At 41.6% G+C, this 13,881-nt stretch overlaps 1 protein-coding gene across 1 annotated transcript in view; it reads left to right on the forward strand.

Annotated features, from left to right (window-relative positions):
• The window catches only part of LOC133823242 (aladin), a 48,354-nt gene extending 36,385 nt beyond the window's left edge, over nucleotides 1-11,969 (forward strand). The window contains exons 12-14 of the mRNA XM_062255903.1: nucleotides 11,064-11,201; nucleotides 11,345-11,432; nucleotides 11,699-11,969. Coding sequence (XP_062111887.1) covers nucleotides 11,064-11,201; nucleotides 11,345-11,432; nucleotides 11,699-11,761 — 289 coding nt within the window. The 3' untranslated portion in view covers nucleotides 11,762-11,969. The remainder of the gene's footprint in view (nucleotides 1-11,063; nucleotides 11,202-11,344; nucleotides 11,433-11,698) is intronic.
• Nucleotides 11,970-13,881: the final 1,912 nt, after the last annotated feature.

The following is a 13,881-nucleotide window of genomic DNA, read 5'->3' on the forward strand; positions in this document are numbered from 1 at the left end:
AACGAGAGCAATACTCTGATAGTATTGAGTTTCGCAACCATAGCGAATGTCTTAGTGTAGTCAATTCTATAAGTTTGAGTAAGCCACTTAGCAACTAATCGAGCTTTGTATCTCTCAATGGATCCATTTGCAGTGTACTTGACTGTAAACACCCATTTGCACCCTATTATCTTCTTATCTACTGGTAACTCCACCATTCTCCAAGTTCCATTCTGTTCAAGTGCTTTTATCTTTTCAAGAATTGTTGCCTTCTATTGAGGAGTATCAAGTGCTTCATTGATGTTCTTGGGAATCACAAAATCTGATAGACTAGAGGTAAAAGCTTTAAATGGAGATGGTAATTTTGAATAAGAGATGAATTTCGAAATAGGGTGTTGAGTACAAGATCTAGTTCCTTTTCTTAATGCAATAGGAATGTCTAGATCTGACTGAGTGTTTGAGGGAGGAGTGCCTGAATCATTTGCGAGAAGTGGTTCTATCACCGAATCGAGCTCTTGACTGTGATGAAGATTTGTGACTTGTTTATTTCTTCTGGAATACACCTGAATTTCTTTTTGCAAGTCTTGAGGAGGTCTTTTTGTTTCTAAGATGTTCTCAGAAGAAGAAGGATTTGTTTTTCCTGGATTTGAAGAGAATGGAGTGTCTGGAGGTAATTCTAAACCCCACAACCTCTGAGCTTCTTGCCTGTGATGACTGTGCTCCCCCTGAAACAAGGTGGGGGTGAAATATGGAACTTTTTAAAAAAAAGTTACATCACTTGAGATGTATGATATTTTTGTGAGTGGACAATAACCTTTCTGAGTAGGAGAAGCCCAGGAACACTTTTTATTGTCCTAGGATCAAGTTTACTACGATTGTGAGAGTGAGCGTGAACAAAGGCAATGCAGCCAAATACTTTGACTGGCAGAGAATTTGAAGAAGTGTGAGGATAGAGTGATTGAATGACATAATATGGTGTCTTGAATTGAAGGGGTCGACTTGGAAGGTGGTTAATGAGGTAACTAGCAGTGAGAACAACATCGCCCCAACGATATTTTGGAACATGCATAGTGAACATGAGAGCACGGGCTACTTCTAAGAGGTTGCGATTTTTCCGTAAAGCAACCCTTTTCTGTTGCAGAGTATCGACATGATTTTTGATGAACAATCCCATTTTGGAGAAGGTAGGGACCAAGAGTGGTATTGAAATATTTAGTACCATTGTCGGTACAAAGTATTCTGATAGAGGTTTGAAATTGTGTTTGGATCATATGATGAAAGTTTTGAAAAACCTGACATGTATCAGACTTATGCTTAAGCTGATAAACCCAAGTAATACGTGTGTGATCATCAATAAACGTAATAAACCAACGCTTACCATGAGAAGTAGAGACCTTGGAGGGTTCCCAAATATCACTATGAACAAGAGAGAAAGGACTAGAAGGTGTATACATCCTTGGAGGAAATGAAACATGTGTATGTTTGGCAAATCGACAGATATCACATTGAAATTCAGCAACCTTTTTATTGATAAATAAAGATGGAAACAGATGTTTTAAATATAAAAAACTTGGATGCCCAAGTCGACAATGTCATAACATAATGGTGTTAAAATTGGAATCAGAAACAGAGTTTATAACATAAGTAGAAAAAGAACTTGGAACTTTGTTGATTGGATGTTGTCTGTCGAAGAAATAAAGTCCGTCACGAATCCTAGCACTGCCAATCGTCCTCCCTGATGATAGATCCTGAAATAGGCAAGAATTGGACACAAATTTAGCAAGGCAATTGTTATCAGAAATCAATTTGTGAACAGAAATTAAATTGCATTTCAAAGAAGGAACTTAAAGAACTGATTTAAGAAGTAAATCAGTAGACAATTTAATGGTGCCAATTCCTGCAATAGGGGATTGAGTGCCATTAGCAATCTTGACACTAGAATTTGTCGAATAGGGACAATGAGAATCAAACAATTGAGATGAACTTGTCATGTGATCTGTTGCATCGGAATCGATTATCCACGGAGTTTGGGTAGGGGAAGAGAAATTACCAGAATGTGCCACTGATGCACTATGAGATTTAGATCCAGATTTGGGTGCCATGGAAGATCGACTCAAGAGAGTATAAAACTGTTCAATTTGTGCATTTCTGAAGGAAGGGACAACATTTTAGTTTCACTCTGAACTTGGTTGGCCTTTTTGTCATTCTGGTGACGAGGAGTCCAGTTTGGTGGTTTTCCGTGAATTTCCCAACAGGTAGACCGGGTGTGACCATGACGTTGACAATGATCACACCAAGGTCTTTCACCCTTCTGGTTAGGTCAAGGATCAGGGTTGGATTTGCTAGATTGTGGTGGGTCGGTTTTAGAAACAAGTGTTGAACTTTCAATTGATTGTGGTTCCGAGTTATTAAGCATGACACGACGACATGCTTCTTTAGTATCAGGAAATTAATAGGACCTGCCCCAGTAATTCAATAAACCAGAAACAATAAACCAGAATAGACAATAATAAGCAATAAAACAGTAACCAAAGATTGAATAATTCTGAAGCTTTATTGAAAGAAAATACGAGTTTCATACAAACACAGAGAAAAAGATCTCCATGATGTCTAGAATTCTCTTAATTCTTGCATAACAAATTACTAGCTTCCTTTTCCCACTAATAGGCTACTCAGTACCCAATTTGCCCCTCTAACAAACTACCCTCCACGTCAACCATCAAATGACCTAGCCTACCCTTGGCCTTTGTGTCCCGACCCCCTCCTAGTGTATGTGAACCGAATCATAGGCTTATCAAGCCTATCATTACTTCCCCCGAATTTGTGAACCTTGTCCTCAAGGTTGAAAGCTGGAAACTGAGTTTGGATAGCTTCAAATTTCTCCCAGGTAGCTTCGAAAACAGGCAAATCCTGCCAGCGAATAAGCACCTCAACAACTTGATCTGAAGAAGCTGGATTCTGTCTGACATTTAGCACTTAAGCAGGTTCCACAATAAGCTCCAGATCTGACGTTAAAGTAGGTGGAAGTGTGGTGGACGAATGAGCGGTTCCGATAGCAGCTCGGAGTTGCGACACATGAAAAACCGGATGGATAGCTGACGAAGGAGGCAAGTCTAGATGGTATGCCACTTTGCCAATGCGTTTCAGAACTGCGAAAGGTCCATAATACCTTGCTGCTAGCTTCTCATTTTTTTTAGTGGCCAGTGATTTCTGTCAGTAGGGTCGCAATTTAACGAATACCTTGTCTCCCACCACATACTCCACCTTCCTACGCGACCCATCAGCTCCTTCCTTCATCTTTTGTTGTGCTCGCAGCAGGTGCATCTTCAAGTCGTCCAAGAATGAGTCTCGCTCCTCAAGCAGCTGGTCGACAGCCAGTACATGTGTGGTACCTGCTGCATAACGAATCAACAGTGGGGGGTCACGCCCGTATAAAACCTTGAACGGAGTGCAGCCCAAGGATGAGTGATAAGTGGTATTGTACCAATACTCAGGCCATGCTAACCACTTAGCCCAAGCTTTTGGACGGTTCGAAGCGAAGCAACGGAGATATGTCTCAAGGCATCGATTTACTACCTCCGATTGCCCATCTGTTTGGGGGTGATAGGAAGTACTGTGGCGAAGTTCCGTCCCTTGCAGTTTGAACAATTCAGACCAAAAATGGCTGAGAAAAATCCTGTCATGGTCAGACACAATAGACAGCGGAACCCCATGCAACTTTACCACATGTGTAACAAATGCTTCAGCCACCGTTTTGGCAGTAAATGGGTGTCTAAGGCCTATGAAGTGGCTGTATTTACTAAGCCTGTCCACCACCACTAATATAGTATCTATACCCTTCGATTTAGGTAGCCCTTCTATGAAATCCATAGTTAACTCCTCCCAAACTTGTGCCGGCAGCGATAGTGGCTGCAGCAAACCCCCTGGAGACATTGCCAAATATTTGTTCTGCTGGCAAATATCACAAGAACGAACAAACTCCAAGACCTTAGCCTTCATGCCGACCCAATACACATCTCCTTTCAGCCGTTGATAAGTCCGTAGCTCCCCTGAATGGCCGCTGATGGGCGAGCAGTGATACTCTCGTAAGAAATGGGGCAGCAAAGTCGAAGTGGCGGATAAAACTAAACGACCCCTGTACAATAGCCGCTGTTGGTTTAACGAAAACCCAGCAATGATTTTACCTTGCGCCACATCCGCTTTAACCCGAGACAGGAATGTGTCCTCTGCCACCTCACGGTTAACAAGCTCCCAATCCATCCATGTAGTAGACGTCAACAAGGAACACTCCACTTGGCCGACCCTAGATAAAGCATCAGCCACCCGATTTGTTTCCTCGGAGCGGTACTGAATATCAAAATCAAATCCCAACAATTTTACCAACCATTTCTGATGTTCAGGAGTAACCAGCCGCTGTTCTAACAAAAACTTGAGACTCTTCTGGTCTGTTCGGACAATAAATCGTCTTCCAAGGAGGTAAGGTCGCCACTTGAGTACCGCAAGGACAATGGCCATGAGTTCATTTTCATAGATGGATTTCAGCCGAGCTTTGGGCTTCAGCACTTGACTGAAATACGCCAGTGGGCGTCCCTCCTGCATCAAAACAGCCCTTACCCCAAACCCCGAAGCATCAGTCTCTACTACAAACGGCTTAGTGAAATCTGGGAGTGCTAAAACAGGAACTGTGGTTAGCGTTCTCTTCAGTTCTTCAAAGGCAGCAGTAGCTTCTTCGGTCCACCCATACTGATCCTTTTTTAGTTGATCAGTAAGAGGTCTAGCGATGGCCCCATAATTCTTAACGAACTTCCTGTAATATCCAGTGAGACCAAGAAACCCCCTCAGCTCCTTAATCGCTCTTGGCAGCGGCCAATCTAGCATAGATTGAATCTTGGAAGGGTCCACAGCCACTCCCTCACCTGAAATAATATGTCCCAAATATTCGACTTGTCACTGTCCAAAACAACACTTCTTTAAGTTGGCAAAAAACTGATGGTCTGACAAGGTTTGTAACACTATCTCAAGGTCCTTGACATGAGTTTCCTCATCCGGGCTATAGACGAGGATGTCATCGAAGAAGACCAATACTCTTTTACGAAGATGCGGCTGGAAAATATCGTTCATCTGAGATTGAAAGGTGGCGGGGGCGTTGGTCAGCCCAAAGGGCATCACTACAAACTCGTAGTGGCCTTCATGAGTTCGAAAGGCAGTTTTATGGATGTCCTCCGGCCTCACCCGAATATGATGGTACCCCGAACGTAAATCTAACTTCGAAAATACATGAGCCCCGTGCAACTCGTCAATAACTGGTATGGGAAATTTGTCGGGTACCGTGGCTCGATTAAGAGCTCTATAATCCACACAAAATCGCCATCCGCCATCCTTCTTCTTAACCAAGAGAATTGGGCTCGAATAGGGACTGTTACTCGGCTGGATCACCCCGGATTGCAGCATTTCTCGAACAATTTTCTCTACCTCATCTTTGATACCATGGGGTATCGATATGGTCGGATACTCACGGGGGTGGTGCCGGGCTAAAGAACAATGGCATGATCATGTTGTCTTTGCGGCGGCAGCGAAGTCGGTGTAGCAAACACAGTGCCGTACCGCTGTAATACTTCGTGTATCCCGTCTGAATAGGCAGCCCAATCCTGAGAAACCGATGCACAACCCAGCTCTACCCAAACTCCTTGTCTCTCATTTTGTAACGGCCGTATCATCTGCTTCAACGATATACACGTCTTGTGAAGCAGAGGATCGCCATGTAAAACAACGGGCTGACCTTGGATTCGTAGTTTCATCGTGTGATCCTTCCAATGATGTGTGGTTTCCCCTAAAGTTTGCAGCCATTGGACGCCCATGATAACATCAGTACTGCCGAGTTGCAACGGCAGAAAGTCTTCGATAATTTCCAATCCTTGCAAGTGTAACGGCACCGAGCGACAAATACCCTCCCCCTTCACCGCCTGACCACTCCCCATCTGTACTCCGTAAGCTTCAATCGTGGACAGAGGCAGCGCTAGTTTCTGGGCTAATTCCGTCGTAATAAAGTTGTGTGTCGCCCCGCTATCCACCAAAACTACCACTTCGTGATCCATGTTAGAGCCCAGAATTTTCATGGTCTTTGGGGAAGTCAAACCAACCACGGCATTCAGAGATACTTCCACCATATGAGCCTCCGCCGCGCCCATAGCATCGGCAATGCCGAGAACCTCCCCAATCGGGTCAGTGGTCGGCTCATCCACGACCTCTTCTTGGATAATAATGACCTGAACTTCCGCTTGAGAGCACTCGTGCCCTCTAGTCTAGCGCCTGTCACATTTGAAGCAAACCCCGCGGCGTTTCTTCTCTTGAATCTCGGACTCAGAAAGGCGGCGGTACGCCGCTGACGTTGCCGGAGCCGAGGCTGTCTTAGGGCTAGCACTAGTCGGGGTCGATGATGAAGAAGAAGGGGAAAGGACAAATGTGCCCTTACCGTGTTCAGGGAGAGACAGGCTGCTCAAAGGGGGTCTTGGATTGGCCCTAATGGGCCCACTCAGCCCAGCCCGATATCCTTTAGTGAAGGCCTGATTGGCTTCAATCTGCTCAGCCAACTCCATCATGTGTAACAGCCCATTTGGCTCCAAAATCCTCAAGGGGGCCTGGATCTCCACTTTGAGGCCCTTCAAGAAAGCAGCCCGTAAGGCAGCCTCCCCCATCATCTCCACCGAAGCAGCGAGCTTCAAACCTCCTGCGATAGTCCTGGACCGAAGTGACCTGTTGGAGGACAAAGAAACGATCATACACTGAGCCTTCGTGAGTGGGACGAAATCGCCGGAGAAGCAACAGCTTCAATTCTTCCCACGTGGTGATGATGCGCCTCTGATTTTCCCAGCGAAACCAACTGAGAGCCGCCCCTTCCAAACACAAGACAGCGGCCTCTAATTGCTCACCCGGAGACAACCGCTGTAAGTTAAAGTAGCGCTCAGCACGGTAAGTCCAATCATCCGGGTCATCTCCTGTGTAAACGGGCAATTCGATCTTCTGAGCTCAAAATTCAGATCGCCGGTCCCCACCCTCAGCGACACGGCCCGTGGAGGCAACCCCGCCAGTCGCCGCGGACCCCTCACTAGGAAGACGACTACCCGAGCTTGGAATTCCAGTAGACCCCTCGCGAAGAGAGGCAAGTTCATCAGCCACCCGTCCCTGAGCAGTAACCAATCGATCCAGCACCTCCTTCATAGAACCCAGCTCTAGTGCATGATCCTTAAGCAATGCACCGTGATCGTTGAGCTGAGTTTGGACACTGGATAAGGCAGATTCAACGCCAACAACACGATTGTCCATCCTCGTCGACACCGGCATACACAGAGCGCCAGGTACTAGTTCTGATACCAATTAATAGGACCTGCCCCAGTAATTCAATAAACCAGAAACAATAAACCAGAATAGACAATAATAAGCAATAAAACAGTAACCAAAGATTGAATAATTCTGAAGCTTTATTGAAAGAAAATATGAGTTTCATACAAACACAGAGAAAAAGATCTCCATGATGCCTAGAATTCTCTTAATTCTTGTATAACTAATTACTAGCTTCCTTTTCCCACTAATAGGCTACTCAGTACCCAATTTGCCCCTCTAACAAACTACCCTCCACGTCAACCATCAAATGACCCGGCCTACCCTTGGCCTTTGTGTCCCAACCCCCTCCTAGTGTATGTGAACCGAATCATAGGCTTATCAAGCCTATCAGAAATGGAGAGCGACCAACCAGACGACCTCTGGCTTCATCTAGATTGTTGTTCAACCCAGTAAGGAACTCTAAGATGCGTTCTTTCTCTAGTTGTTGTTGCTGGATTGTGGTACAGTTGGCACATAGTTGTGTGGTATCCAGATACAGATCAAGTTCCTGCCATAAGTCTTGTAAATCCGAAAAATATTGGGTAACAGTTTGATTATCTTGCTTAATCTCTTTGAGTTTGGTGCGGATCTAAAAAATTTGAGAAGCGTTACCAAGGTCAGAGTACATTTTTCGAGCAGTGTCCCATACTTCCTTAGCAGTCTTAAAGAATAAATATCTGCGGCTAATTTTTTGATCCATCGAATTAATTAGCCATGCAAGAACTATAAAGTTTTCAGCTTGCCATACCTTGTACGTAGGATCAGTGGAAGGTGGTGTCGAGAGATCCCCAGTGATGTACCCAAGTTTCCCACGTTCACAAATGACGAGTTTGACTTACTTAGCCCACTGAAGATAATATTTTCCATCAAGCTTGTGGGCTGTGATATGAAGAGAGCTATTGTCATGGCTATACATAGATCTTATAGAACCACCGAACTGACTTTGAGCGGAAGGGGTAGATCTACTGGTTTGAGAAGAAACGTCTTCATTGGTGGACATTGGTGGAGTCAATAAACTGAAATACGGCTAAGAAAGGAAAAATTGGGCCTGGGACGTTGACGAGTGCTTCGTATTGCCGCTGCTAAGCAGCCCCTCCAATGTGGATGCCGCCGGACTAAGAAGAATCTTGAGATGTCGCCTGAGAAGATGGGATGTCGCCGGACTGAGAGAAGAGCCGTCGGCTCTAATACCATAAAAAATAGCAGAGAAAAGTATGTTCTTTTTATTTCTGTGTATTACAACCTAAAATAGAGAGTATATATAGGCGAAATACAATTAATCACCCTCAAAAAACTGAAACGATTAGAGTACTAAATAAACGAAATATTAAAAAACATAAAATATTCCTATTTGCAACTGTTAACACAAGCTTGTTCAGAGCGGGGTAGGCTTAGCGTCTAGAGACTGAAGACTAAGAATCCTTGTAATGCGAGAACGAACTTAGGTCACCACCTGCGGACATCACACCCGAGGAGCATTGACCAAGTCCCTTGATCTCGAGATGCGAACGGAAGACCGAGTGCTATGTACTCGGTTTTGAGGCAGGGACTTGGGTTATCTCCCGTGGACATTGGGCTCAAGGAGCACTGACCAAGTATGCTGCAAGCAAAAACAACATCGGGAAGTCGATGACCTGGGTAGCTAAGCTAGTCGACGAGTGTAGCGTCCTTAATTTCAGAAGACCCAACTAAGTGGCCCGGGCAAAAACCCAACGTCGAAGAGATCCAAGTAACGCGAGATTAGATTTAGTATATTCTCCGAGGATAGTGCGCGCCCTAGGGGTAATAACCAAACCCCAATCCTCGAGATGTGCCCGAGTCGTCCGTACTCGGGCACGAGCCTAAGTCGCCTAAGACTTGAGCAAAATACTCTACAGGACCTTCGCACTAATTGCCCTAAGTAGCGCGAGTAAGGACTGTTGTCGCCTCCCGTGGACATTGCGCCCGAGGAGCACTGACCTAGTCCTATGATCTCGAGATGCGAATAGGGGCTCGAGTTACTTGCACTTGGAGTCAGGAATCGACCATAGGAGTAAAAAACAGTAGCGCAAGTACGGATTGAGGTTGCCTCCCGAGGACACCATGCTCGAGGAGTAGTGACCTACTCCTATGATCTCGAGACGCGAACGAAAGCCCGAGTCATTAGAACTTGGAGATAAACCTCGAGTGCTAAAACTCGAGTATCACGAAAAACCTAGTCTAAGTGCGGGGAACTCGGTCTCCTGAACCCAGGATGATGAGTTTACGATTTCCATAAGATTAGGACCCGAGTAGTGCACTCGGGGGGCAAGTCTAAAGGCCTGAGCTGACCCACCAGTGACCACATACCCGGGGGCAGATAGCTTAGTGTGAATGACCTCCTAGGGGCCCGAATCATTGGGACTCGAGGACACAGGACGACATTAAGGTTACTTTGAAGGACATCGGGCCTGGAAGGCAGCACTAAATGTCCTAAGCATCGAGCACTAAGGCAAAACCCTATAGTGCAACAGGCCTCCTAAAAGCCCGAGTCGTCGAAACTCGAAGGCTTAGGATAGTCAAGTGCCCTCTTAGGACCACGACCCTAAGAAGAAACACTAAATGCACAAGCATCTAAACACTGGCAGGAAGATCCTCAAGCTCTAAGTACCGCAGGTTGGCCCCATCCTAAGTTGTTAGAACTCAGGGATGTAGGGCCGCATCAAGTGTATCACTTGACCTCGCGTTAAAGTTACTCTCGAGGACCACAAGCCTACAGAGCAATACTAAATGCCTAAAAATTGCCTAAGTACTAAGAGAAGTCGATAAAGACTCAAGTCTTCAAGGAGACATCCTTGCCTCGAGGTGTGGTCTTACTTGGAGACATCCACGCCTTGACCGGTTTGGGTTTCTTGGAGGAGTTCACACTCTGAGCGCCTTATGACTTGTCTTGTCATTAATTGCTCCTAATTGTCACGTATCTCGTGGTAAAAGTACAGACAATAATATTGTCAACTATTATTAAAACATAAGCATTGATATAAGGCACCCATGGTGTCCAATACCACTTTATGTTGATTGGTTTAATTTAGTACCGAGTCCCATATATTTATTTTATATTTAAAATATGTGGGACCCATTACTCACTTGCACCAATAATGGTATGCTATGTAAAGTGTAAAATGGTGTTGGGCACCTCTCAGCAATATTCATTAAAACACCTACTAGAAAGCCTATAAATATATATATTTTGAAAATAGGATAGGATTGGATTAAAAAATATACAAGAAAAATCTAAGTTGATCATTTGCAACAATAAATAATAAGAAAACAAGTTGGATATAAAGGTGTAATTTTTTTTTTATTACCATTGAAATACATGAAAATGAGGATTGTTTAGGATAACATTATCTCAAGTTTTTCAGTGGAATTAAGCTATTATAGATAGTTTGTTGGATGAATATTTTCAATATATTTTCCAATTTCATAAAAAAAAAATACTATTTTTTATTTCCTTTACAATTAGAGTTTCTTTTGGCATGTCATGTTGCTTTGAAGTTGAGATTGTCTTGTAGAATCCATCCTTTCAATACACGGCATTTTCTGTGTTACTCGTCAGTGTCTTGTGCAGCAATATAGCTTTGCACTTATCTAATTCTAATTGTAGTGATGTTGCAGATTATAGCTATCCAACATTAATATGCAACATATCTGGCAATGTATCATAATTTTTTTCTCTCTTTCAGTCAGGGGATTGATAGAATAGCATGGGATGCTTCAGGAGAGCGGTTAGCTGTATCGTACAAAGGGGGTGATGATTTATACAGGGGTCTAATTGCCGTTTATGATGTGAGGAGGACTCCATTGATCTCTGCATCGCTAATGTAAGTGGTATTTTGCATGAAGCTTTATTATTATTATTTATCTTTTTTGGTTAAATGGTTACTGCATTGCTTGAATTGATTTTCTTTTGCTTATAAATGGAACCTTGTAGATGTTTTACCTTGAATACTATAATTTGATGCAGTGGGTTTATCAGAGGTCCTGGGGACAATCCAAAGCCGATATCAATGGCATTTCATGACGAGTTTAAACAGGGACCATTGCTTTCTTTGGTAAATTTGTCTCAAATTCATTGTTGCTCATTGACGTTCTGCCATTTCTATTTCGATCTAGAGACTGTTTATTTGTTTGAAGAGGGTAGATATGAAATTCACTGCCTATGTTTGTACATGCGTAAAAGAAACGTGGAATTTTACTAAGATGGAGTATGATTGTTTTAAGTTCTCTTTATTTATGTCCTTATTTGTTATTACCCTAGCAGCATTCAGGTTTTGCTACATAAAAAGCATACAAACTAACAAGCTACTTATTTTTGCAGTGTTGGAGTAGCGGATTTTGCTGTACCTACCCTCTTATATTCCGTTCCCATATTTTGTCATAAATTGGGTATTCTACTGATGAATTTTACTATTTCACCCCCTCATTGTTTGTGATTTTCATATTTTCTTCTTTTCCTATATTGTTGAAGATCTTAACTTTCAAGCAAAGAGAAATTTGTAGTTCAATGTTTTAGTACTCAGTCCGTACTCACTGGCCTTGTGAGTCACACAATAAAGGAGTAATGACTAATGAGCTTTCCAGTTAGTAAATAGTCGTAGGATTACAAACCTGTTTTATTAAATTATCCTTTTGATTTATTAAATAAAAGTTTTTTTTAAATAACGATCATTTATCAATTTTAACAAAGCATGTGGATCATTTGAAATGAGGTTATTTTAATGTATATTTTATTTTTAACATCTTATTAATTATTACGGTAATTTTCATACCCCATTGAAACTGGAATAATCCATCCTACTTTTAATGAACAAATTTTATAAACTTAAGCTACTAATATATAGGACAATTCTTTTACAGGAGTTTCATTTTAAGCCCTACTAGTGAGGCTTTCAGTGTTTCTCGACTTGTGAATAGTTTTCGACGCGATTTTTTTTATGACTGTGTATATTTTAGTTATTTAGAGCATTTGCAAGTTTTCAGAAAATTCCGAATAGTTTACAGTACCGAAAACTAGGTTCAAACATGTTTTTCATGTGCATAAAAAAAAATTAGTTACTCGTGCATCAATATGTTTGAACTTCATTTTTGGTACTGTAAACTATTCGAAATTTTCTGAGAATTTGCAGGATGCTCTAAATAGCTACAATATACACGATCATAACAAAAAAAGTGCGCTGAAAACTGTTCATGGGTTGAGAACACTGAGAGCCTCACCGGTAAGGCTTAAAGTGAAGCCTTATAGGAGAATTCCTCATAATATTTAAATATATATATTTATATATATATATATAGGGCCATCACTTTTGCTCCTAATGTATGAGCATTTTTTATTTTCGGAACTTAGAAAATTTATAACTCAATTTTTTTTACATGATGATGTATGTTATAGTTATAACATGTCTTTTGCCAATTTTCAAGAAATTTCGAATAATGTATAGTGCTGAATTCAGAGTTCAAGTAGTTAGTTGTATCCGTGTTTGATTATTTTTATATGTGTGGAAAATAGACTATTTGAACTCTGATTTCAGCATTATAAATTCATTGGAATTGCTTGAACATTGACGGGATATCTGTTATATTATAATGTATGTCAACATGCAAAAAAATTGGGTTATAATAAAAAAAAATGCTCCTATAATAAGAGTAAAAATGATGTCCCTACCTAAGAAGCTCCTTATATATATAAGATTTTTCTTAGGTGAGGGCATATCATTTGCCTTCACTCATGAGGGCATTTGTCTTGAAAATTAATTGATTTAAATGGATAGGGTGTAAGGGGTTTACTTGGGGGTGGAGCATAGTAATAGATTTTTTTACTGTTATTTTATTTTAATTTTTCAAAAATCCAAACTCATGTGTTCTCCACATTATTTTCTTTTCTTCTCTACTCTCCACATTTCGACAAAGTCATCTCTTTCGTCACATGTTGGAAACAGAATTTCACATTTTCTTCACATTGAATCCTAAAATTCAAAAACCCCTATTATTATATTTGCTTTTGGGGTTTGAAGTGCTTTGTGGTTTATGAGGATTTGCGTCTATTAAAATATACCCATTTGATTCATGAAACTACATTTAGTTTCTTAGAGAGAAGGCTTTTGTTTTGTGGTATGATAAGAATTTAAGTTGGACTTATTTGGCTGCTTGGGGTACCAAAATGAGTTTTGGGACAATATGGGGAATTCTACTATGTTTTATATGTAGCTAGTATGTAAATATTGTTTAATTTGAAAAAAAATTGAGCGGTTTACTTCCCAGAGAGAAAAAGGAATTAAGAAAGCAAGAACCCATTTACATTTTGTTTTGTTGCTTGAATGTTTCAATAACACCATTGTTCCATGTGACTTGTAACTTTAAACTTGAGTCTGTCAAAGTGAGTTTTAGTGATGTTATAGATTTATTGAATTTAAAAGACCTTAATTAGTTTGGAATTTGAATTTTGCTAAAGGAAAATTTTGTGAGGGAGAAGACTAAGAAAAAAATTATCATAAGATGGTGAGT

The sequence above is a fragment of the Humulus lupulus genome, chromosome 3, assembly GCF_963169125.1.
Source record: "Humulus lupulus chromosome 3, drHumLupu1.1, whole genome shotgun sequence".
Lineage (NCBI taxonomy): Eukaryota > Viridiplantae > Streptophyta > Magnoliopsida > Rosales > Cannabaceae > Humulus > Humulus lupulus.